The 26886-nt window shown below is 51.5% G+C and overlaps 1 protein-coding gene across 1 annotated transcript in view; it reads left to right on the top strand.

The window, feature by feature from the left end:
• The window catches only part of LOC105476431 (DS cell adhesion molecule like 1), a 365099-nt gene that overhangs the window by 245732 nt on the left and 92481 nt on the right, over positions 1-26886 (top strand). Inside the window, exons 4-6 of the mRNA XM_011732389.2 lie at positions 14624-14770; positions 22339-22617; positions 26006-26281. Of these exons, the coding sequence (XP_011730691.2) occupies positions 14624-14770; positions 22339-22617; positions 26006-26281 (702 nt within the window). The remainder of the gene's footprint in view (positions 1-14623; positions 14771-22338; positions 22618-26005; positions 26282-26886) is intronic.

The following is a 26886-nucleotide window of genomic DNA, read 5'->3' as shown; positions in this document are numbered from 1 at the left end:
TGGGCAGTTAGGAGTTGGTGGGACTGGCTGGCAGAGCCCTGGACTTGCAGACTGAGACCCAGGTCAAGTTCTGAGTCCCCCACTTAGGAAAGCTATGCATTCATTTATTCATTCAGTTGTTCAACACTTACTGATCACCTGTTATGTACCAGGCACTGCGTTGGGTGCATTCGTTAACTGGTAATTGTCACAGGAAACAGGTTCAGAGAGATTCAGTGGCTCACATGGCGTCATCCAGCTAGACAGGAGAACCCAAGTTCAATCCAAGCCTTCTGACTGCAGAGCTGGGTTCTCTCTGCTCTACCATGCTGTTAACGTCCTGTGTCCTCCTGAGCCCTTCTGACACCCATCTCTCCAGTAATGTCATCTCCTATAGAGGCCAAAGGCAGAGATAAAGATGGTGGGACCTGACTGATCTCCTTTACAGCACAGAAAGGGGGACTTGGGGGTGGTGACACCACTTCAGCACTGACGGGCAGGTCAAAGCTTCTGGCTCTGTGTGCCTCGCACAAGTTCGCATAGCTGAGGTCCCACCTCCCATCCATCCACTCTTCTCCTGACCCAGGCATGTCCACGCTGCCTGACCCCAATTGCATGAGGAAACAGCAATGGGCCAGGAGACAGGAGGCTGCTCTTGACATCTGCACTCTGACCACACAGATGAGTTGTGTGATGCAGTGCCTCGGTTTCCTCCATGGGGGATGAGATATCAGTCTTTGATTGAGGTTGCAGATGAGGCCCGGCCTGTGTTAACGACCCATTTCCAGGGTCAGTTCCATGCCCATCTCATCCCTGGATGATGCCTTCAGTTTCCTCCCTGCCTCGCCTCAGCTCCTGGCCCTTGATACCCACCGGATGGTCTCAGACTCAATCTTTCTTCCCCATCACATTCTCTGAACCCAGCCTGTACAGTACAGCCTAAAGCCTGGTGACCTTCAGAACTGGCTCCCCTCTGCCCTTCTCCCCATCTTCACGTCTTTGCAGAGTAGAACCCGGTTCTAGAATGTTAGTGCTGGAAGGGTCCCAGGGAAGAGCATGTCTGGATGAGGAGTGTATTCGTCTGCTCTGGCTGCCATAACACAACACTACAGACTGGGTGGCCTAAACAAATGTATTTCTTACAGTTCTGGAGGCTGGAAGTCTAAGGTCAAGGTCATGGCAGGTGTGGTTTCTGGTGAGGCCTCTCTCCCTGGCTTGCATACACTGCCTTCTTGCTGTGTCCTCACATGGCCTTTTCTCTGTGTGTATATTCCGGTGTCTCTTCCTCTTTCTTTTTCCTTTTTTTTTTTTTTTTTTTTTTGAGACAGAGTCTTGCTCAGGCTACTTGCCCAGGCTAGAGTATGGTGGCACGATCTCGCCTCACCACAACCTCCGCCTCCTGGGTTCAAGCAATTCTCCTGCCTCAGCCTCCCGAGTATCTGAGATTACAGGCGCCCGCTACCACACCCAGTTCATTTTTGTATTTTTAGTAGAGACGAGGTTTTACCATCTTGGCCAGGCTGGTCTCAAACTCCTGACCTCGTGATCCACCCACCTCAGCCTCCCAAAGTGTTGGGATTACAGGCGTGAGCCACCACGCCTGGCCTCTTCCTCTTGTTATAAAGGCATCATCAGTCAGGACCCCACTCTCATGACTTCATTTAACCTTAACCACCTCTTTCAAGGCTCTATCTCCAGATACGGTTGCATTGGGAGTTAAGGCTTCAACATAAAATGTTGGGGGGAAACAATTCAGTCCAAAACAAGGAGGATCTGAAACCTAGAGCCAGCCTGGCCTGAGCTGGGACTTGAATCCCAGTTCCCAACTCACATCTCATGTGCTTTTCACTCTGCTACAAATCTCCCTCTGGGGTATTGAGTTGAGGGTTTACAATCCTAGGAGTTCAGAATCCAGGGAAAGGAGAGGAAGAAGGATGGGCATGGCTTCCCTTGGTTTTTTCAAACCCAGGCTGGCAGGGACTTCCAAGATGTTCACCATCAGCAGGTAGAACTAAAAGGAAAGAAAGGAAGGTGCCCTGCAGAGTCCGCCTTGACTTACTCCCTGCAGGCTGCCCTGGTGCCAGGGCCCCTAGACAGCAGCTAATTCCTGCCAGCCAGGAAGTATCAATCACCCCCAACTGCCCTGCCCCACAGCACAAATAGCTTGGGAGGAAAGGACAGCCCTGATTGTGGAGCAAGTTAGCTCATTAGTCCTATGAACTATCTGCAGGCTCCACACTGCAGGCTGACGACACTGTTTTTATAAATCTGTATTGCATGGAGCAGCAACTGGTAACCTGTATTGATTGCAATTTCTCTTTTGGAATTGGGAGGCCCCCGGGGGCCAATTGAGGTACTTCAAAGCCCTGGCATCCTGCAGCTACTCCAGGAAACAGACTTGAGCTGTGACAGACTAAGTAGCTCTTCTCTTCCTAGAGAGACAACGATTTTTTTCTGACCCTGGCCAAAGCCTGGTCTCAATGCAAAGCCTCACCCAATTCCCTTCCTCCTCCCTCTTACTCCATATCCCCCATTGCCTACCAGGACCTTCCTCATAGAGGAAAGTGGGTAGGCAAAGCAGGAAACCCCTTCCTCAGTGTCTGGTTTCTCTGCTTCAGGAAGGCATCTGACGCCAACAGTGGAAAAGCAGCTCCCACCCCCACGTGAATACCTACCTATGCACTGCATATGCATCATAGACCTGCCTGCTTGTGCTGTTACACGTTTAGTATTATGATCTTTAAAAAAACAAAAAACAAAAAACCTGCCCTATAAGCATACAGTGCATATACATCACAACAGCCTTTCATAAGCATTGTTGCACGGACACCACAGAAGAACTCCATGAACAGAGAAAATCGGGGTTTAGAATCCCCAATTTGGGGGTGAGCAAATGCCCAGAAAGGTTAATGGGTGTTCCTAAAACCACACAGCTGGTAGGTGGCAGGTCTCAAACCTCCAAATACAGAACTCTGTATCGTACCCATTGGGACCTACGCCTCCCTAAGCTGCCAGTCCCTTTCTCGTCCCCTACAATGCCCCATCAGCCTGTGTAAGTGTACCCAACAAGTACACACGCCAGTGCAGGTACACACACCAGCACAGGGTAACACACCAAAGCAGGTACACAACATGCCAGCACAGGTACACACACCAGCGCAGTACACACACCAGTGCAGGTACACACACCAGCGCAGTACACACACCAGCATAGGTTCACACACCAGCATAGGTTCACATGCCAGTGCAGGTATACAACATGCCAGCGCAGGTACACACACCAGCACAGTACATACACCAGCACAGGTTCACATACCAGCACAGGTACACAACTTGCCAGCGAATGCACCGTGCTCCCTTGCAGGCACATTCAGCCACCTGCCCAAGACTGCACTTCCCACTATCACAGGGCACCTGGTCATGGCAGGATTTCTTTGCTCCCTAAGCCTCAGCTTCTGAGGCCCCCTAACCTCTTACCTCACTCTGCACTAGCTTGTGAGATCATTCATCCACTCTTTCATTCAGTAACTGTAATGTCTTCCAAAACTGGTCTCATCTCGCCATTTGCCCATCCACCTACTCTGGCCCTGGCTAGTGAGAGGGAAGCCTCCACTGGAAGAATCAAGAGGCCAGGGGACCAACCTCTGCTCAGAAAGGAGAGAGAAGTCCACCTCACAGAGAAGGGATTAGCCAAAGCACCCCCAGCATGCAGCACACACTTTCCTGGCAGCAGGGTTGGGGGAAACCGCTCTGAATTTGTGTTCAGGAGCCCCGGGTAGGAGCCCAGGCTCTTCCACTCGCTAGATGTGTGGCTTGAACAAGACTCTTAGCCCAAGCCATAATTTCCTCATCTGTAAAGCAAGAGAAGGATGGTCTTCCTAGGTGTGTGCCAATGCTCAAGAGAGGGAAGATGTGCCTGGCACAGTGCCTGGTATTTGACAGGCATTTCAGCACAAGAGTGCCCACTGATTCATGCACCTCGGGGTGTTTTTCTTGCAGAGTTTATAACACAATTTAAGATAGTTCACCTGGATCTCTCTCCAAATCCAAAGTACAGTGCTTGGAGAGGGGTACCTAAAAGAGTTGAGGAGGGGAAGTCTATAGCTGCTGGTCCCTAGACACAGGGCTTCCTCCACAAGGGCCTCAGCTGTGGAAACCTTTCACATCTAAGAGACTGAACTCGCCTTAAGGCAGGCAGAGATGGAACCACCCAAGGCAACTTGATTCCGGGGCTTCTCTTTCCTCAGAGCACAGCACTACGTCGCCTGCACTTTTTTTTGATAGGGATGCAATCTCGGCTCACTGCTGGATTCAAGCGATTCTCCTGTCTCAGCCTCCTGAGTAGCTGAGATTACAGGAGCCTGACACCATGCCCAGATAATTTTTGTATTTTAGTAGAGATGGGGTTTCATCATATTGCCCAGGCTGGTCTCGAACTCCTGACCTCAAGTGATCCACTCTACTTGGCCTACCAAAATGCTGGGATTACAGGCATGAGCCACAGCGCCCAGCCTCATTATGTCTTCTATATCACATACCTCTGCTCTGAATGTTGGGTCCTGGACTTGAACATGGTTCCATCCTGAAACCAGCAGCCCCTTGTTGCTAGTAGTCCCTCTTCAGGGTGGAGGTAGCATTTCCAATCTAATCACCTAACGAAGAGGTCCGTCTTTAGTCGGGGAGGGACACAGAAGCCGGGATGCTACTGAGGGAGCGTCTGCTTCCCGCCTTCCCCCTGGGCCCTGCCGTGGGAAGTGTGAGGTCCCACTGCCCACATGGGCTCAGCTGGGAAGCCCTGCAGGGGCCTCACTAAGATGAGACCACCATGGCTTACAGTCCAGATAACCTGGGCTGTGTGCTTGTCTGTGCTTTTCTCTTTTATTAGCTACAAACCATCCGTCTTGCTTTATGTCCCAAGCTGGGGAAACAAGGAAAGGATCAAAGTGGCCCAAGGAGGAAATAGTGGCCCAAACCATTGCAATGTGGCAGCAGTGGCTAGACGGGGAGAGACCCCCAGGGCACAGGGCACGTTGGAGACAGGAGTCCAGGTTGGAGGTCCAGCTGCCTCACCCCATGGGGAGATGCCTCCTCCACGGCCAGGATTCATTGATTCAGCACATGTTCACTGAGCATCTGCTGTGTGCAAGACGTCTTCTGGAGCCGGCATACAGGCTGAACCAAAATAACTTCTTGCTCTCAAACAGAAGCACCATGTGCTCCAAGGACAAATAAAGCAGAGTAAGGAGTTGGGCAGGGACGAGGGACACAGTCTAATTTTTAGAGCGTGGTCAGACAAGGCTTCTCCAAGGAACTGTCCACTAAGCAGAGACCTGAATGAGGCCAGAAGTAAGTCAAGGAAAGAACATTTCAGGCCTAGAAGGAATCGTGACAGCAAAGGCCTTGGGGTGGAAGTGTGCAAATGCATATGCAGACAAACGCATTTTAAAATCCCCGCAGTAGATGATCATCAATATTGCAGCTCCGACATTCCCTAAGCTGTGAACTTCTAAATCTCTGGGAGACAAAGGGTGTTAAGGATGGTCCGGTTTATTTCTTCTATTCAAGACTGAAATCCCCTATGCAATATCTCAGCCAAGGGTTTCTTCAGCATCAACTTAAATACCCCTGGTGACAGAAGACTCACTACCTGACAAAGACACTCATTCCAACTTTTTTTTATTATTGTTACTATACTTTAAGTTCCACTGTACATGTGCACAACGTGCAGGTTTGTTACATAGGTATACATGTGCCATGTTGGTTTGCTGCACCCATCAACTTGTCATTTACATTAGGTATTTCTCCTAATGCTATCCCTCCCCCCAGCCCCCTACCCCCCAACAAGCCTCGGTGTGTGATGTTCCCCACCCTGTGTCCAAGTGTGCTCATTGTTCAATTCCCACCTATCACCCATTCCAACTTTTTATAGCCTTGACTTAATTTTTTTTCAAGTTTAATTGTGGTAAAATATACATAACATAAAATTTACCATCTTAATCATTTTTAAGGGCTACGTTCAGTCATGTTTAAGTTCAGTTTCCTTTTGCAACACTGAAACTCCATTCCCATTAAACCAGCAGTCCCCACCTGGTTTTGTGGAAGACAACTTTTCCACAGGACGGGGGTAGGGGGATGGTTTCGGGGTGAAACTGTTTCATTTCAGATCATCAGACATTAGATTCTCATAAGGAGCACGCAACCTAGATCCCTCGCATATGCAGTTCACAATTGGATTCCCGCCCGTGTGACAATTTCATGCTGCTGACCTGACAGGAGGCGGGGCGCAGGTGGAAATGCTCGCTCACCTGCCGCTCACCTCCTGCTCTGGGGCCCAGTTACTAACAGGCCACGGACAGGCACCGGTCCACGGCCCCAGGGTTGGGAACCCCTGCATTAAACATCTCCCCTTTTTCCCTCCCTCTAGCCCCTAGCAACCACCATTCTACTTTCTGTCTCTACGAGCTTGACAACTCCAATACTTGCTATAAGTAAAGTAGAATCATACCATATTTGCCTTTTTGCAGTTGGCTTATTTCACTTAGGATAATATCCTCAAGATTCATCCATGTCAAAGCATGGGCCCAAATTTCCATCCTTTTCAAAATTGAATAATATTCCATTATATGTATATGTCACATGTTGTTTACCCATTTGTCTGTTGATGGACACTTTGGTTCCTTCCACCTTTTTGGCTATTGTGAATAATGCTGCTATAAACATGGGTGTGCAAGTATCTCTCTCCCTGCTTTCAGTTATTTTGGATATATACCCACAAGTGGAATCACTGGATCATATAGTAATTCTGTTTTGTATTTTGGGGGGAACCATCATACTATTTAATCTTGACTTTTGAACACTCACTTTCGTGAGCATCTGGCAAACTTCTTGCCACGGCTAATTAGACTTTTATTCCTTTTTTTTTTCTTTTTTTTTGAGACAGAGTTTCACTCTTGTTGCCCAGGCTGGAGTGAAATGGCGCGATCTCGGCTCACTGCAACATCCGTCTCCTGGGTTCAAGCGATTCTCCTACCTCAGCCTCCTGAGCAGCTGGGATTACAGGCACCCGCCCCCATGCTCGGCTAATTTTTGTATTTTTAGTAGAGATGGGGTTTCACCACATTGATCAGGCTGGTCTTGAACTCCTGACCTCATGTGATCCACCCTCCTCAGCCTCCCAAAGTACTGGGATTACAGGCATGAGCCACCACGCCTGGCCTAGACCATTTTTCTTAAAGGTCTGACTGGAAGTAGTGGAAATAATGATTAGCAGGACAAGAGGTTTGCCAGGTGCAGAAACACTCAGAAATGGGAGTGGGTTTAATCTGGGAAGGCTTCCTGAAGAAGGTGAATTTCCAGCTGAGATCAGACTTTTCTGAGTTGCAGTTTCCTCGTGAGTGAAATGGAGACAAAATGCTGTAGAGTTTTGGGAAATTTCGTTCAGGCATTCATTCTGGAACATGTGTTGAGTGCCTGTTTTATGACCGGATTGAAATGGGAATGCATTAGAGGATTTTGAGCAGAGGAGCCGCATGATCTGACTTGGGTTGAAAGCATTGCTCTGGCTACATGCTGGGGACAGAAGGAGGAGGGGCAGGGGTGGATTCAGGGTGGCCAGTCAGGAGGCTGCTGGCCCCTGCCTCATTCAATCCTTTCCTTTCCTTTGCTCTAGAGGCTGCAGTGGGATCTGTCCAGTTTATATCCTCCCCCAAACCCCCAGTTTCCCCCTCCTCCCCTGTCTATCACCTTCTCCCCACCACACTCCCCCTCACACCTCCCTGAGAGCAGAGCAGCCAGGGCCCCACCTTTGCAGAGGGCGGCTTCTCTCTGTCCAGCCCTCTGGAGCTGCCAGAAGCCCAGAGGTTTCTATCAATTATCTCTCCATGGCTCCTGCAGCTCCGGGGAGTCTCCAAAGCCCAGTTCTCTGACCTTTTAGAAAAAGACAGAGAAGATGCTGTCAGCTCACTTAGCACCTGTGTGCAGGGCCTCAGAATTGCCAAGGAGGCTTCTTCATCTCCGAGCTCCCTGCTCTCCAACCCAGCTCCAGAGGAGGAGGGAGGGAGTCTACCTGCAGAAGGCCTGACCGCAGGAGGTGCTGAGGGCCCAGCAGCCCCAACCTCAGCTACTCCGGCCCTTCATCTTCCTGAGATGACACTGAGCCAGCCACCCACGTGCTGGGGACTTTTATACTCAGTATTTAACTTAATCCTCCCAACAGCCCTGTGACATCAGTTCTATTTCTTTTCTCCATTTTCCTGAAGAAGAAATGGGGCTTGCACTGGTGTAGTGAGATCATGGAGACATCAAATTGTCAATGAGTGTGAAGAGTCTTTGCAAATTGATCTCATCCAGGGGTTCTCTGCCATGCACATTAGAAACTCCCTGCAGCTCTTTAAAAATATCCATTCCCAGACCACTACACCCTCAGAGATTCAGAGCTTCATTTGAAAAGATCCTTCAATGATTCTAATGTACAAACATGATGGAAAACACTCACCAAATCTCAATTCCCCCCTTTTTTACGGATGGGAAACTGAGGGTCTGAAAGAAGACTGGACCTCCCTAAAGGCACCCTGGGTGAGCTGCCCAGACCTGCCATGAGAAATCACTGCAAACTGGGTGGCTTTAAACAACAGAGTACTGGAGACTGGAAGTCCAAAATGGAGGTGCCGGCAGGGGCAGCGTCTCTCTACAGGTTCTAGGGGAGGGTCCTTCCTGGCCTCTCCTAGCTTCTGGTGGCTGCTGGCAATCCTTGCGTTTCTTTGCTGTTAGGTGCATCCTCCTGCCTCTGCTCCTGCCTCTGCTTCCGCCTCTGCGCAGCACTTCCTCTGGGTGCGTGTCTGTGTCCAGATCACCCTTTTCTTAGACGAACACTAGTCATGTTAGAACTCAGGGCTCAATCTAACCCAGGAGGACCCCATCTTAACTTGATTACATTTACAAAGACCGTATTTCCAGTAAGGTCACATTCACAGATCCTAGGGGTCATTAATTTGGTGGGGGGGATGCTATTCAACCCAGTATACACCCCAACATGAGTGGCAGAGCCTGGACTCCAACCTGGCCTCCTATATTCCCGCCCTGTGCTTGCCCCGCCACCCCTGGTGGCCCAGCCCCTCTTTGTACACCTCCTTTTACTCATAGCTTCACAAGACCTTCCACAGCCTTCCCCAGTACCCCAGCACTGACGGCCACACCTTCCATGGTGGAAGGATATCGTCTTCTAACCGTGGGATCCCAGAGGGCAGAAACCAAGTCCAGGACTTCTCCCATGTTACCCAGACCAGAACCTGGAGATGCTCCAGAAAGACGTGATAGATTCAGCCAAACTGAGCTGGATGGATGAGTGCTCCTCCAGGAGGCAGTGAGAACCTCATTGAGAGAAGAAACCAGGCAGAGGCTGGCTGACCACATGTCCTTATGAGTGGTGCTGTCATTCTAGTAGAGTCAGTCCAGCATAGAGCTTTGGAAGAAGACAGGAAGCAGACTAATGGTCCAGGCTCTGCCACCTTCTAGCTGTGTGACCTTAAATGGATTATGTAACCTCTCTGTGCATCAGTTAATAAAAATAGTATCCATTTCAAAGGTTGTGGGAATTAAATGAGATAATATATGTAAAGTCATTGGCCTAATTTGTAATAGCTACTCAATAAATATTCAGCTTTAAAAAAAGTAGAGTCCTGCTCGAGATCACAGGGGAAAGGGGATGGCAAAACAGGTCAGGGTCTTTGTGGTGATAATAAAAAGAAGAAAAGCAGAAACCAACCACTCCCCTAGTCATGAGCACGTAGATAGATGATACCACAGCCTTTGAAATATGTCGATCAAGCAATGTCAAGGGCACAGTCAGCATTTAAACGCAGCTCTGTGTCTTGGTCTTAGAGCCTAAAGGAATGGCACCCTCCAGCCTAAACCCACAGGGACACTCCTGGCATTTGGGGTGCAACAGTTCTTTGTGACTCAAGCTCCCTTGGCCCCTAACCACTAAATGCCCTTAGCAACCCCAAATTATGGTGTCAACCCCAAAAATCCCACCTGCCCCCACGTTTCCAAGTGGCCTCAGGATTGGTGCTGGACCCGGAGGTACTGGCTGCCATTTTATCCTTCTCCCGTGGGACCCAGCCTGTCTCAAAGCAGAGAACGTGGGCCAGCTACACTTCTCCCTTCCTAGGGATGGCTAGTTGCATCTGGGGTGCAGAGCATGGGCTGCCAGCCTGGGAGGCCAGCCAAGTTGTCCAGCCCTGGCCCATCTCCATCCCCCACCAGCGGGCCGGGCTCCCTCCGCTCTCATACTGTACGAGGCTTACTCCACAGGCCTCTTGCTCCTTCCTTCCCCAGCAGGGCCCACCGTCCGATGCTCATCAAACATGCAGAACTGATGTTGCACAAGCCCCCCCGAGGGGACTAACATCATACCCCTGATTTCTCCTTCCCCTCTCGCGCTGTGCATCCCCCTGGCTGCAGCCTGCCTTTGTTTCAGGAGGAGCAAAACACTGTGTCTGAAAACGTTACTGCAATTAAATATGCACAAGAAGGGGGGAGGGAGGGGAAAATGAGGACAATGAAGGATGTGAAACATCAGATGCAGCAGCTGCTTGTTGCTATAGAAACCCTAGCTCCCCACCACCATCAAGGCAGCATCAGCCCCCCACCCTCCACCCCCCACCCCTGGTTTAAAATCCTCGTAGGGCCAAGTGCTCTGTTTGTCCTGAGGTGCTGGGTGATGCAAGATCACAGGGTCCTAGCTATCCAGGGCTGGAGCACCTGTCGGCTGTGAGCATTGATTTCTGTGTCTTTCCTGCTTTTCCTCACCCCACCATCACTACCTCCTGACACTGGTACTTCTGATTGGCAGCAACACCCTCCAGTAGTTCTGCATTCCAGTCCCAGTTACATAATAAATTACAGAAGAGCTTCTGCGTTTGACTTTGGGATGTCACAACATGGAGACAAAACGGCACATGCAGAGTCCATTGGGGAGCCGGCTTTCTCTGCGCTTCCTCGGTTCCTCTCTGACAGCCAGCTGCGGGGCTTGGCGCCCTCCACCATCCTTCTCGTCCCCACCCACAGCCCTGAGTGGGGGTCTGCCTAGTTGCGGGGTCTGCCCAGCTGTGATCTGTGTGCCGGAGCCAGGCAGAGCAGGGTGTCCACAAACTCCAGGTTCCAGAAGATGGGCAGGCTGCCAGATGGCCAAGTGCTCATCTGGGAGGATCCCCAACAAGATGTAGCTCAACCGGGATCAATGGCAAGTTCCAGACTCTGGACCACATAACCACTGTCCAAGGACAGAGAGAGAGAGAGAAAGTGGCATGGCAGCGGCTCCCAGAGACAGGGCCAGGGTCTTTAATTGACTGCAAGAAGAGTAGTATAACAGGGCTGCCTCCCTCCTCCCACACCATCCCCATGACAAGGTGATGCAGCCTGAGGCTGGGTGTTGGTAGTCTTGCTCTACTCTGCTCTGATGGGCTAAGTCTAATCTTAGAGCCTCACAAAGTGGGGCACAGTGTCTGGCACATGGTAGGTCCAGTCCTATACAAAGATGTGCAGGAGGGAGGAAAGAAAGGAGGGAGGGAGGGGCAATTGGAATTGTAGATAAACCAAAGTTCATTCAGAAGCAAGAGACCAAACTGATGAAGTTATCTGAAACTATATTAAATAAATATTAAAAAATAAAATCCCTGTCATCCCAGCACTTTGGAGGGCCAAGGCAGGAGGATCCCTTGCATCCAGGAGTTTGAGACCAGCCTGGGCAACATAGCGAGACCTCATCTCTACAAGAAAATTTTTTTAATTAGCCAGGTGTGGTGGTGCATGCCTGTGGTCCCAGCTACTGGGGAGGCTGAGGTGGGAGGATCACTTGAGCCCAGCATGCCAAGGCTGCAATGAGTTGTGATCATACCACTGCACTCAGTCCGGGTGACAGAGTGGCAGTCTGTCTCAAAAAATACATAAAATGAAAATAAAATCCTAAGGCTGTTAACCCTGAAGAAAATTCAAAGGGCATCACAGCCACCTTCCAGTGTGTGAGGGAGTATGTCAGGAACACGGGTTTTGGCTGGTTCAGCGGGGCACCAGTGAGTCAGAGCAGGACCCATGGCGGGAGCACCAAGAAGATCAGTGGTCACCAAGGAAGACTGATCTACAAGTCAACTTTGGGGCTGGGCGCGGTGGCTCACGCCTGTAATCCCAGCACTTGGGAGGCCGAGGTGGGCGGATCACGAGGTCAGGAGATCGAGACCATCCTGACTAACACGTTGAAACCCCATCTCTACTAAAAATACAAAAAAAATTAGCTGGGTGTGGTGGCGGATGCCTGTAGTCCCAGCTACTCAGAAGGCTGAGGCAGGAGAATGGCGTGAACCCGGGAGGCGGAGCTTGCAGTGAGCTGAGATCACGCCACTGCACTCCAGCCTGGACAACACAGCAAGACTCTGTCTCAAAAAAAAAAAAAAAAGTCAACTTTGGAATGGGCTGCTGAGTGAGGGAGGGAGTTCCCCAGCCCCGGAGATATTCAAATGAAGGCTGGAGAACCTTTGTCAAAGATATCGTCGCGCGCACTCAGCTTTTCAGCCCTGCAGTTCTACAGCCTCCAGCGGCAGAAGATGCCCTTTGGTGAGGTCCCCACCTCCGGGTGCTGAGAATCTTGGACTCGTGCTTGGGATGGTGGAGGGAGATGGGTGGGATACCACAGAATATTCCTCACAGGAGCGAAGCTCTCATCTTGGCTGAGGGGATGTCACTTAGGCCTCAGGTAGGAGGAAGCGACCTCTAAATAATGGGGCTAGAAGGGCATGGAATTGCCCAAAATGTTTCCCTCTGCCAGCCTGACATGTGGTGCTATCGGGTTCTTCCCGTGGGTTCAGCACCACCCTCTCCCCTGCGGCTTTGAAGTCACTATCACTATCCTGATTCCAAGACCCCTCCCAGTGGAAATGGCAGCCTGGGCCCTTGAGGCCTGCCTGGGAAACCCCCAAAGAGGAGGCAGAGGACCCCAGAGTTCGCCTCTCCATCTTTTTCTGAGATGGAGTCTCGCTCTGTCGCCCAGGCTGGAGTGCAGTGGCCGGATCTCAGCTCACTGCAAACTCCGCCTCCCGGGTTCACGCCATTCTCCTGCCTCAGCCTCCTGAGTAGCTAGGACTATAGGTGCCCACCACCTCGCCCGGCTAGTTTTTTGTATTTTTAGTAGAGACGGGGTTTCACCGTGTTAGCCAGGATGGTCTTGATGTACTGATCTCATGATACGCCTGCCTCGGCCTCCCAAAGTGCTGGGATTATAGGCGTGAGCCACCGCGTCCGGCCTCGCCTCTCCATCTTAGTCTGGCCTCAGTGGGAGGACACATCCGTGAGCTTAGGGAGTCTAGTGCAAACCCCTTCCCAACCCTCAAGTCCAGTTTTCTCCTTTAAATCAGCCTTTATCGGCTCAAGGTGAGGGTGAGCCTTAGGACCTTAGACAAGGAAATCCACTTCCCCTCTGGGATGGGAAGGGGGGCTCTTGTGTCGCAATCTGCAACATGGGTAGGCTGCCCCCTGTGCTTCCTGCTCCCCTGCCAGGTCCCAACAGTCGGGGCAGAGATGGCTGTGGCAGTGGCAGGAGGCATAGAGTACAGTGCCTGTTCCCTTCACGGCCTTATGCACAGTGCGTGTTTGAGAACTGTTTGAGTGATTACCGTGTATCTGCCCCTCCTTGTCCCCATGCTAGTATAACTTTGCCTCAATAATTGTTTGTTGAGTGAATAAATGATTTAAATTGAGAGAAGGGGATGGAGGCTTATGTGTAATTCCATACAGAGGGACAACTGGGAGTCAGAAGTTCCAGTCCACTTCCTGGCTGTGTGACCTGGGCCAGTTACTTTACTACAAGCCTCAGTTTCCTTCTTTGTAAAATGGAGCTAGCATCTCAAACAGTTGTAAAAGCCAACAAGCAAGGAATATGAGTTTTGCAAACTCTTGCAAAGAGGTAGGAAAGATGAGAACTAATATTCACTTAGTGCTTATTCTGCACCAAACGCTTTATTCTTCTTTTTATTTTTACCTTTTTAGAGACAAGAGTCTCACTCTGTCACCCAGGCTGGAGTACGGTGGCATGATCACGGCTCACTGCAGCCTTGACCTCCTGGGCTCAGGCAATCCTCCTGCCTCAGCCTCCCGAGTATCTGGGACTACAGACATGCCCTACCAAACCCAGCTAATCGTTTAATTTTTTTCTTTTTTTATAGACAGGGTCTCACTATATTGCCCAGGCTAGTCTCCAACTCCTGGTCTCAAGTGATCCTCCTGCCTGAGCCTCCCAAAGCATTGGGATTACAGGTGCGAGCCACCACACCTGGCCCCATTTCTTAAATCTGTACACCCACCATTATTTGTACTCTATTGTATAGATAAGGCTCAGAGAGGTTAAGTAACTTTCCCAAGGTCACACAGCCCATAAGTAGAAGAGGTGGATTGGGACCCAGATCTCAGCCTAACTCTAAAGCCCAGCTTCTTTCTGTTAAACCCTGGAGCATCTACACTGAAAGGAACAATTACTATCGTTTCTATTTGTCATTTTGTTTGTGTGTGAAAATCCTCCTCTGTCAGAGAGGCTACCCTGCCTCTGAGGCTGTACCAAACCGGGAAGTAACGAACTATGTCCTGATTGTGTCTCCAGAAAACAGGTTTTTTATTACCTACCATGGCGGGCTGTACATCTCTGACGTACAGAAGGAGGACGCCCTTTCTACCTATCGCTGCATCACCAAGCACAAGTACAGCGGGGAGACCCGGCAGAGCAATGGGGCACGTCTCTCTGTGACAGGTAGGGGAGAGAGCCGGGGGAGAACGGGGCGGGCTGGGAAGGGAGGACACCAGGCCATCCCTGGAACTTGGTGTGTCCCACCACAGATGGAGGAGCCCCCTGTGTACTCAGGGAAATCAGAGGAAGAGATTAAAGAAATCAGGTACTGAAACCACCAAGGAAGACCTCTTTGCTATGTTTTCATTTTCAAATAATGAGGGCTACGAAACTCACCCTCTTTTTCCCTTTTTTTTTTTTTTTTTTTTTTTTTTTTTTTTTTTTGCCTTTCCTGTCAGGAAGCTCATAGATAAAATCGGATACTCAAACGTAGTAACTATTAGTGTTGCTTTTCAGGGGGGCGGGGAGGGGGCGTTGCATATCCGTGCCTCTAGGTGCTTTTGAGGATTCTATCTTTTCATTCTTTTTTTTTTTTTGAGACAGTGTTTCTCTCTTGTTGCTGAGGCTGGAGTACAATGGCGTGATCTTGGCTAACTGCAACTTCTGCCTCCTGCAACTTCCACCTCCTGCAACTTCTGCCTCCTGGGTTCAAGCAATTCTTCTGCCTCAACCTCCTGAGTAGCTGGGATTACAGGCGTGTGCCACGACGCCCGGCTAATTTTTTGTGTTAGTAGAGACAGGGTTTCACCATGTTGGCTAGGCTAGTCTTGAACTCCTGACCTCAGGTGAGCTGCCCGCCTCGGCCTCCCAAAGTGCTGGGATTACAGGTGTGAGCCACCGCACCTAGCCGGAGAATTCTATCTGATCAATGAGTACACATGTATGTTTCGTCATAGGCCACCTCGCAACATTTGAAAGCAGGCAGAACATAATTTATAAACAAAATATTTCTAAACGGAATAAAGGATTCTTGTTCTGGGGTGATTATAGCTTCTCGGGAGGGATAGAAGCTGTTGTTTATTGAATCCTCCTGTGTATCTGGGATTCCCTCATTTGTTTCCGTCAGGCACCGTCATAGCCCTGTGAGGTGAGTGCTGTTCCCCCTATTTTTACAGACGAGAAAACCAAATCTTAGGGAAGCCAAGTGACTAGCCAGAGCTATTTAACCAGTGGGAGGCACAGCCAGAATTCAGACTCTGAACCCCTGGCCTCAGGGTCCTACAGGACCCCGTAGAAGGGGTCAGCTGAATGCCCGTATCCATGCTGAAGTCACAGAGAGGCGCTCCTCGAGGAAGGCTTTCTGAACAGTAGTTTCCAAACCCTTTGACTGCAATGCCCAGACAGACGTTCTTAGCATGGCCTGCGCAATACGCGCTGGCATTTTCTACCATGCTTGTTGCAAGCGCCTGAAATTTTCTATTCTATTCTATCTAATTCTGATTTCTCTAAATGCCAGCCACAACTCACCAAAGGGATTTCACAACCTCCTAACAGTTTGTGGGTTGTGAGTTGAAAATCTCTGTCTTCAGATTGGAGTTTTTGAAAAGGGGATGAACACTAAGTCAGAATACCTGGCTTTTGGGATTAAACTCATGAAATCTCGCAGCCTCTCTAGGCCTCTGGAAAAGGAACCCGTCTAGGTGGCTGCTCTGATTCTATCTGCCTCTGGCCCTCAGAGCTCTCAGAGCTCTGCCCTGAGTTTGGTGGTTTGGTGATGAGCTCTGCCCTGATCCACAGATGACTGTCTCCAGGACCCCTTCCACATATCTGTCACATGTGGGGCAAGGCCAGGAGATCAGGAGCTGGGAGGGCAACAACCTGGCTCCCGATTCACCCCTGTGTCTTTAGCGCCTGGCCCTGTGCCTAACACACAGTAGGTGCCAAGTAAATATTTATGGCATTAATCAATGCCAAGGGAAACCATGCTGTCATAAGGGTAGGGGACGGGGCTGCTCCGTGCAGCCCCATCTTTGTAGCTTGACTTTGGAATCCACAGCCCAGTTTCCAAAGGGCTCGCCTCAAAATGACAGGGACTTGTTTGTATGGTGTTTTGCATCTCATTTGCATGCCTATCCTGCAATGTGGGAAAGATACAGAAATCCCCTTCCTTCAGGCCTGCTCCCTTCTCCTCCGCGAATATTTGGCTCCTTCATCCTCTAGTCTCCTGGTTGGACCTCTAGCTTGTGGGGGCACTAGGCAGGAGTTCCTCAAAAAGAGACATTCTTTGAACTGGAGGCCATGCCAGCCCTTCTTCCCCTCCTCTTTCACCACCAGCTTCCGGGGGAAGGGCGAGGGGGAGGAGACTCACAGATAAAGCCCAAACAGAAAAGAGGGCATGAAGATGGGACGGTACCCAGACAGACAAGAGAGAGGCCCTGGCACAAAGAGAGATTGGCATGGGGCAGGGGAAAGGCAGAACGGAGAGACGTGCACAGAGACAAAGGACGCGAGCGAGGGGGCTCCAGAGAGGGAGCCCATGCAGTGACACGGGGCCCTGATGTGATGGGATGTGACAAGGCGATCTGCAAGCTGCTTGTCTCGGCAAAAATGCAACTGATACTGGAGCAAGCAATGCCTAGGGGGTTGGCATTGGGAAGCCCAGAGCCTGCCTCAGGCTCACCCGCCCCTCCCCACTGCACTTGGAATCCACTCCCCAGAGCTGAGGGTGGAGATCCGGCCCCGGAGAGAGGCAGGGCACGAGTGTCTGCTGAGACGTTTCAGTCTCTAGAGGCCAGGGCCCCAAGAGCTCCTGGGGCTTGTTGCGGGTGACATGGCAGTGCATTGGAGGTGGTCAGTTCATGAGAACAGGAACCACATGTGTGGTCTCTTCAGCACTCAGTGCTAAAGTTGCTGGGGGTGGGGAGAGCTAACGAGGTGTATTGTTAAGACAGCAGTTACGAATTAGGCCAGACTTTCCATCTCCGCCTCAACACTCACTAGTTGTGCAGCCTGGCATAAAATAATGTTCCAAACCTCAGCTGCCTGATCTGGAAAACGGGAGTAACAAAATGTACTCCTACTGGGTTGCTGTGAGAATGAAACAGAGTATCTCCTATTAAGAAAGGCCAGGCGTGGTGATTCAGGCCTGTAATCCTAGCACTTCGGGAAGCCAAAGCAGGTGGCTCACTTGAGGACAGGAGTTCAAGACCAGCCTGGCCAACATGGCAAAACCCCATCTTTACTAAAAATACAAACATTAGCCGAGTGTGATGGCACATACCTGTAATCCCAGCTGCTCGGGAGGCGGAGGCAGAGAATCGCTTGAACCAGGGAGGCAGAGGTTGCAGTGAACTGAGATCATGAGATCGTGCCACTGCACTCTAGCCTGGGTGACAGTGGATTATTTAATAATGAATAATTATTTATTATCTATTTATAATTATTAATTAATTATAATTAATACTGCCTATAAAAAGTTTAGCTAGTGCCTGACACAGGAAGCTGAGGACAGACAGTAGCTGCTACTATTATTGTCAGTGGTTGTTCTGTTGTTGCTATATTGTTATTCCTACTACCTTCCCAAGCATGGGGTGGGGAAGAAGGGCAACTTTCATTTTTCTGTATTTTCCAAGTTGCAGAGGCAGTTGCAAGAATAGTCTGTGCCTCCACAAAATACAACCTAATCATAATCATTCCATACGTCTAGGTGCTTTTTTAGAGCTTACCAAGTGCTTTCAGGTGTATTAACTCACTCCGTCCCCACAACAACTCAGTGGGATGGGCATTGTCATCTGCAGTTATAAAGGAGGAAACCAGCGGTCAGAGAGGCTGAGGAACTGGAATCAGATCCCCCAGCTCACAAAGGACAGAGCCAGGTGCAGAAGCCATGCTCCTAGCGGTGCCTTAACCACCTAAATAGCAGTGCCATTCAGCTGGCCGTAGGGGGTTCCCAGCAGCCGCCCCAGGGCGTCTCAGACCCCCAGTCAGCCCAGCTTAGCTCCAGTGCACCCCCAGCAGTTTCTCAGGCCTGACCATCTGTCTCCCCCAGCCCTGCCTCAGTGCTAGCAGCGCCTGGTCCCCCCGGGCTGTTGCCGTGTACACGCCGCAGCATTTTACTTCTGCTCTGGAGTAATGAAAGAGGTTTCTTTCCCTCAGAATTTAATTTCACGCCTGAGCCTCGGTGATTAATTCCCTCCCCCCGCCCCTTCCTCCACCACCCTGATGGCCCCTCCGCTTGTAAATTCTGCGGTGTGCCGCGGAATTTGTGTATTTTGCATCAATTAAGTGTCACATTGAGTAATTCTTCCCTGGCACCAGGTTTGTTTATCCCAGCCATTCCCACCGGGTTGGGGGTGGGAGAAGAGGCCACAGAATCTGGCAGGCAGGGCGCGTGGGCTCTAGATAGTAATTGTCCCACGCATCTGCAGGCGGATTGAGCATCTAAGGCACTTCCACACACCTATGCCACTGGTTGCCTGCAACGGCCTTGTGAGGTCTGGAGGCAATGTTATCACCTCTAGCAGGGCAGGTGGGGAAACTCGGGCTCTAGGAGATCACAAAACTTGCCCAAGGTCACAGGGCTTCTTAGTGACCCAGGCACTGGGTTAGAGAGAGCCTCTGGAGAGCCTGATTCCCAGCCTGGGCTCCTTCTGTAGCCCGCAGGCAGCCCCTGACGAGCGCTGGAAGGTGGGAAGAGAACAGAGATCTTTCCCCTAGAGAGGAGAATTCTCACCCCAACCCCTCTCCGGGGCAATTGCTGAGGGCAGAGGAAAGTGCCCGTTAGTGAAGGGACCACTATCCACTCTTAAGCAAAATTTAAGATTTTAGATTATTCCATCTCAGATACCATTTACTGAACAAGGCTTGGGGAGACCTGGCTTCTGATCTTTTTTTTTTTTTTTTTTTTTTTTTGAGACGGAGTCTCGCCCTGTCGCCCAGGCTGGAATGCAGTGGCCAGACCTTGGCTCACTGCAAGCTCCGCCTCCCGGGTTTACGCCGTTCTTCTGCCTCAGCCTCCGAGTAACTGGGACTACAGGCACCCGCCACCTCGCCCGGCTAGTTTTTTGTGTGTGTTTTTTAGTAGAGACGGGGTTTCACCGTGTTCGCCAGGATGGTCTCGATCTCCTGACCTCGTGATCCACCCGTCTCAGCCTCCCAAAGTGCTGGGATTACAGGCTTGAGCGACCGCGCCCGGCCCTGGCTTCTGATCTTAGTTCCATGGTGTGATCCCAGGCAGGGACATTTCTGGTCTCAGCATCCTCATCTCTTCATGCTTCAAGCTCCCTAAGCCAGCTCTGTAATTCCACAAGTCTATACAGTTCTGCAATGTGGATTTCTATCCAGAAAAATCAGACTACTGGCCTGCCCATGCCCGAGTTCCTCATTCATCCTCCCTAGACATTTGTGGTTCAGCAGCCTGGGGAGATACAGCAGTGGTTTAACACTGCCTTGAGGAGCTCACAGTCTTCCGGGTGCTGACTGCCCTTGGAAGGGGCAGTGCCGATGGGGGCTACCTCTGGAGAGTCACGTGGGGTGGCAGAGGGCAGGAGGGTGGGGAGATGGGGAGACTCCCTTTATGACATGCTCTTCTATATTTTCTGAAGTTTTACCAAGTGCATATATTATCTATTTTATCTGTTAAAACACTTTTAAGGCTTTCATTAGTATGAGTATTAGTATTATCATTATTTTTGAGACAAGATCTTGCTCTGTTGCCCAGGATGGGATACAGTAGCACAATCATAGCTCACTGCAGCCTCACATCTCTGGCTCAGTTGATCCTCCCACCTCAGCCTCCTGTGTAGCCAGGACCACAGGCTTGTGCCACCACACCTGGCACTATAGTCGTGTGTGTGTGTGTGTGTATGTGTTTTGGCAGAGATGGGATCTCACTATGTTGCCCAGGCTGGTCTCCAACTCCTGGGTTCAAGTGATCTTACCACCTTGGCCTCCCAAAGTGCTGGGATTGCAGGCATGAGTTACTATGCCTGACCTATTAATAAAACATTTATTTTAAAATAAGGGGGAGTTCTGGGGCTGGGAGTGGTGGCTCATGCCTGTAATCTCAGCACTTTGGGAGGCCGAGGCAGGTGGTCAGGAGTTCAAGACCAGCCTGGCCAAGATGGTGAAACTTCATCTCTACTAAAATACAAAAATTAGCTGGGCATGGTGGCAGGCGCCTGTAATCCCAGTTACTCGGGAGGCTGAGGCAGAGAATTGCTTGAACCCGGGAAGCAGAGGTTGCAGTGAGCCAAGATCACACCACTGCACTCCAGCCTGGGCAACAGAGCGAGACTCTGTCTCAAAAAACAAATAAATAAAAATAAAAATAACGGGGAGTTCTTTGAAAATAAAATGAAAGGAAAAGAAAAATCTGTGGGAGTCATTGAGAGTGGTCTGGGGGAGGCATCCAGAAGAGGTGACATTTAAGCTGGTCTGTGAAAGAGGAGTAGAAGCTGGCCAGCAGAGCAAGCTGGCTGGGCATCCAGGTGACCCAGGTGACCCAGCACACCACTGCAGGGTTCCGTGGAGACAGGGGACAGTGTAGGCAGGCCAGGCCGACTCGTTGGCCCAGATCATAGAAGGCCTTGGCATTCAGGATAAGCAGTGGAGGTGTGTTGTGTAGGTGAGGGGGATCCTGGTGAGGTTTAGAGCGGGAGGAGGTCCCCCAAGGAGCAGGAAACCCAGAGAGGCCTTGGAGGGTGGGAACGAGCCTGAGAGGGCTGACAGGACACCACTCAGAAATGCCTGGGCATTGCACACAGAATCCTGCCCGCAGGGGCTGTGGTTTTCTGCGGCTTCAGGTTGCAGGTCTCGTAGTTGCTGGTTTCTCTTGGTTTCGGAATGCAAAATATAGGATTGTCACGGGTGACTGCTGGGGCTTCTGAATCCTTTTAGGCTCTGGCAGAAATGAACTGGTCATTTTTGAGTCTTTCCAGAGTTCGGGCAGGAGAAGACAGAGCAGGAACAAATAGATCGTCCTCCCATCTCCCAGTAGGCCCAGAGAGATACTTACTATGAATTGCAAACTTGAGACATCATGACACATCACTGCTCTAGAGCCTGGGCTAGAATACAGGGACACAACTGGGCGTGGTGGCTAAGGCCTGTAATCCCAGCATTTTGGGAGGCCAAGGCAGGCGGATCACCTGAGGTGAGGAGTTCGGGACCAGCCCGGCCAACATGGTGAAACCCTGTCTCTACTAAAAGTACAAAAAATAGTTGGGTGTGGTGGTGTGTGCCTGTAGGCCCAGCTACTTGGGAGGCTGAGGCAGGAGAATTGCTTGAACCTGGAAGGTGGAGGTTGCAGTGAGCCAAGATCACACCACTGCCCTCCAGCCTGGGCGACGGAGTGATTGAGACGCCATCTCAAAAATAAAAGAACCCAGGGACTCTCCGTGGGAAAGGAGTTCTCACGCATACCCTCTCCCTCCCTGCATGTCTTGCTCTCTTCCCCACTTCTTCCATCTGTCCCTCTGTCTGTCACTCTAGTCCCGAACTCCATCATATTCTCGCCTCCTCCCAGCCCCTGCTGGGAATCCCGGTCAAGGTTGTCTGGGGCTCAGTCTGGCCTGAGCACAGGAGACACAGTGCACCCTCCCTGAAACGTTCCTCTGGAGCCGCCCTGGAAACTCCTTGCTATGGGCGCCAGTGGGCAGCAGGCTCCTGTCTGGGTGCTTGCCTTCCGTCCCCCAGCCCCGCTTCATCCCACCCAGGGCTGGCCAGGGCTGCCGACCCTCTCTGCCTTCCAGACCCTGCCGAGTCGATCCCCACCATCCTGGATGGCTTCCACTCCCAGGAAGTGGGGGCCGGCCACACTGTGGAGCTGCCCTGCACCGCCTCGGGCTACCCTATCCCCGCCATCCGCTGGCTCAAAGACGGCCGGCCCCTCCCGGCTGACAGCCGCTGGACCAAGCGCATCACGGGGCTGACCATCAGCGACTTGCGGACCGAGGACAGCGGCACCTACATTTGTGAGGTCACCAACACCTTCGGTTCGGCAGAGGCCACAGGCATCCTCACGGTCATTGGTGAGTCGGGAAAGCCCCTTCTGCAGCCCCAGTAACCTTTGAGAGCACTGCAGGGGTCAGGGGAGGAGTGTGGACAGCTGGACCTGTCTCTGACCAGGCCCTGGGAATTACACTGGCTGACTGGGGAAGGCAGTCTGGTGTCCTGGAAAAGCCCTTGGTTTGAAATCAGGTGGCCTGCCTTTTGTTTCTGGCATTAGCCGATAGCAACTGACTTTGGGCAAACCACATAACCATGACCATCATCTCAGTGCCCTTGTCTGTAAAATGGGAACGTGGTCCCAGCCTTCCTACCTCCCAGAGGTCGTGAGGCTCCAGTGGGATGAGGAGGGTGATGGTGATGTGCTCGCCATGAGGGCAGGGCTTCTGGGCTTGTAGGGAGGCAGTATCTGAACTAAGGGAAGCAAGGCAGCTGTCAATCCACTAGAGAGGACATACATCCCAATCCTAGGGTGACATTCAGGATGTTTAACAATCATTGATAGGGGCACTGATTAATCAGATCAGAAACTGGCCATAAACAAGCAAATCATCTCTGCCAGGACCTTCCAGCTGGATGTCAACCCTGGTCCCTTCCTACTCCTCCTCCTGCCCCTTCTGGGGTCCAAGACCTTAGCATACCCCTTCTGCTGAGGAGCCCCCAAGGTAGGCAGAGAGGGTAGAAGCAGATGGGCGAATGCCCCGGAAAGCACTCTGGATGAGGATTTGTGAGGCCCAGCTCATCCCGTCCCCCTACCCCACCTCTGTCCACTCCTGTGTGACCCAGTCTCAGGGTTCCCATCTGTGAAATGAAGAGGTTCCTTCTAGCTCCAGCACCAAGAGTCTGACTCTGAGTTCCCTGCTCTCTAGGTTGCAGTGGGCCTGGGATCTGGAGACCCTTGAGGAAATGCCATGCCTCATGGGACAGGAATGAGGCTGTCATTACTGACAGCATCTTGAGGGTCATTAAATGTGGGCAGTGGAAGGAGACCATCCGGAGGTGATCCCACCTCCCGTCCTGGTTGACTAAAGAAACTCTCCTCCCACCTCCCACCCATTGCGAACATAGGGCAGCAGGGCTACGGACCCTCAGGCTGACCAGAGAACCACAGCAGAGCCCACTCCTGGGCCTAGTGTCTCACTCCCCCAGCCCAGATAAGGGCTGAGTCTCCTTCATCGCCGTCAAGAGAGTCTTGAGATTTGGAGCGTGCCCAGAAAAGTGCCCTCCCAACACAAATTCAGTCAGGGTGGAAGAACAGAAAGAGCCCCAAGACACGCTCTGGAGTGGCAGTGCACGGCACAAACGCTTCGGTTACAATGCTGAAAGCCCTGCTTCAGGGGCCTGGGGGTTCCTCTCGTAAAAACCAGCCCTGGACAGCAGAGCAGACAGAGGATCAGGATCGGCACCTCCCTTCCTGCCCCAAGTACGGTCTAAAAAAGTTTATTCCAATATTACCTTCACCTCCTTCCCACCCTCCTGCTCTACACATACGCTCTCTCTGTCTCTCTCTCTTTCTCTCTCTCTCTCTCTAAATAGGTCACAAGGGCAACACACCCTTAAATCCTTGGAAAATTAGCAAACCTTCCTGTAGGTAAATGCAGTGTTCACAGCTCCTGCACCAGTATTTGCAGGGAAGCGGAGACACACACAGACACAGGCACACCTGTTGAAAATGCACCTGCCCACCTCCCCATGTACACATGCATAGATATACGGTGCCCGTACACATACACAGCTACACAATCCCTTCACAGTAACACGCCCATATCCAAGTACACTCTCACAGATGTACAACAAGTCACCACCTCCAAATGTGTGCATGCCCACGCTGACCCTGAATGCATCTTCTCTGATCCCCAGCCCCCTACCCCTCCCCACAGTGGGCTTGTTTGGACCACCAAGGTTCAAGGGGAATCAACGTGACTTTTCTCCATCTTCTAGCCTCTCTACAGCCTCTCTCTGCCAGGTTCATGGAGAAGAAAGCAATGCTTTCCATATGCCCCTACTCCTCCACGAAGGCCCCCACCCAACCTGTGCCAAGCCCATGCAGGAGCAGTGAGGAGACAGTGGCTGGCAGAGCACTGGGAGCTCCAGCTGGTGACTGGGATGAGCAGGGTGCCACCTGCCTCAGTGTGCACTGACATTTCCTGGACAGTAGGCAGAGGCTCTGGGAAATGAGCAGGGAGAACCAAGCATGCAGTCATGTCTGCTTTGGCTGTACCCAGCCCACATGAGCTTGCAATCTTCCTCTCTCCTGCAGGCCTCCTCACTTGGGGTACCAAGCTATACAGGGAGCCTGAGCCCACATACAGAACGTCTAGCCCATAGAGATCAAGGAGAGGTCAGTTTGGAGCTTGTAAATGGCTTGCTAAGCCAGTTAGACCATCAGTAATGACTCAGGTCATGGTAGGCCTATGAAGCTGAGAGATGTCACCCTGCTCTCAAGCGGCACACAGTCCAGAGGGAGAGAGAGACAGACACAAAAGAGGTGATGAAGAGACAAGGTGCTCAGTGTGGTGTGAGTTATACACGGGGAGGGTAGAGGAGGGATACTTAGCCCAACCTGGGAGAGGGAGTTATGCCAGGAAGGCTTCCTGGAAGAGGTGATACCATGTGAAGAATGAGTAAGAATTAGGCAAAGAATGCTCTAGGTGAGGCCCTGGGGCCAGTAGCAGCCCAGGGTATGCAGAAATCACAGACAGGTTGCTGGTGCTCTAAAGACCTATGGCTTTGGTGACAACGGAACCCCTTTGAACCCCTAGAGTCAGGCCCTCAGGGCCTTGAGGGCCTCAAATGCCATGCTGAATTGTTTGGACTCATGGAAGTTCTGAGCAGCGAGTGGTCGGCTGCAGCATGGAGAACAGCTAGGGGGAAGCAGGGCAGTACTGCCGTGTGGATCCAGGTTGGGAGCTCCAGGCCTGCAGTGGGGTGATGCAGGGCAATGCCGAGCAGGGGGTCCACAGATCCATCTAGAGGAAATCAGACCAGCAGCACGTAGCAATGGGTTATCTCTGCAAGTATGAGAGACAGCCTGCTGGGCCAAGGGTGCCCCCTGGTTTCTGAGATGGGTGGCAGGGAGGATAATGAGCCAGTCAAGTCTCCGCCCTCCTCAGTGAGCCAGAGGGAGCCTCACGCTATCACCGGGCACAGGGACACGTTTCAGGGGAGCACAGGCCATCAGAACAACAAGTACCAAGAGATCCCTCAATCTGAGCCTGCCATTTAACAAATGAGTAAACTGAGGATTAGAGTGAGGAATTCCCCAGTCCCAGGCCACACAAGGGGTCTGGAGGCAGAACCTGGGCCTTTTGTGACCCCTGACTACCCCAAGCCGCACTCCACTGACAGTTAGCCCTTTTTTTGTTCTTTCCTCCCCCCCGTTCTCCCTCACGTCTCCCTGGCCCGGCCCAGATCCCCTTCATGTGACCCTGACACCAAAGAAGCTGAAGACCGGCATTGGCAGCACGGTCATCCTCTCCTGTGCCCTGACGGGCTCCCCAGAGTTCACCATCCGCTGGTATCGCAACACAGAGCTGGTGCTGCCCGACGAGGCCATCTCCATCCGCGGGCTCAGCAACGAGACGCTGCTCATCACCTCGGCCCAGAAGAGCCATTCTGGCGCCTACCAGTGCTTCGCCACCCGCAAGGCCCAGACCGCCCAGGACTTTGCCATCATTGCACTCGAGGGTGAGCTGGGGCGCCAGGACATGGTGGGGCAGGTTAGGGCTGCCGAGCTCATGCCCTCCCTCCTGCTGAGGTGGGAACAATGCCAGGAGGCGTTAAACCAGTGCTTACTACACACCAGGCCCATGCACCATCTCACCCTAAGGGCCCTGTGTGGAGGTCCTTTTTTATATTTAAATCTTTTTTATCTTTTTTTCTCTTTTGAGGCAGTGTCCCACTCTGTCTCTTAGACTGGAGAACAGTGGTGCGATCACAGCCTACTGCAGCCTCAATCTCCCTGGCTCAAACAATCCTCCCACCTCAGCCTCCCAAGTAGCTGGGACTGTGGGCAGGGACCACCTTGCACCACGCTAATGTCCAACGTTATTCTGTTCACCTGGATAATTGTTTATGTATGTATTTATTTATTTATTTATTTATTTTATTTTTATTTTTTGTAGAGACAGAGTCTCACTATGTTACTCAGGCTGGTCTTGAACTGGGGGTGAAGTGATCCTCCCGCCTGGGCTGAGGCCTTTTTTTTTTTTAATGATGTTACCCATTTTGCTCTTGAGGAAAATGCGGCTTTGGTCACTTGCCCGAGGTGACACAGCTCTGCCCAAGGGACA

Source organism: Macaca nemestrina, chromosome 12, assembly GCF_043159975.1.
Source record: "Macaca nemestrina isolate mMacNem1 chromosome 12, mMacNem.hap1, whole genome shotgun sequence".
Taxonomy (NCBI): Eukaryota; Metazoa; Chordata; class Mammalia; order Primates; family Cercopithecidae; genus Macaca; species Macaca nemestrina.
This window is presented reverse-complemented; position numbering and strand designations above follow the sequence as displayed.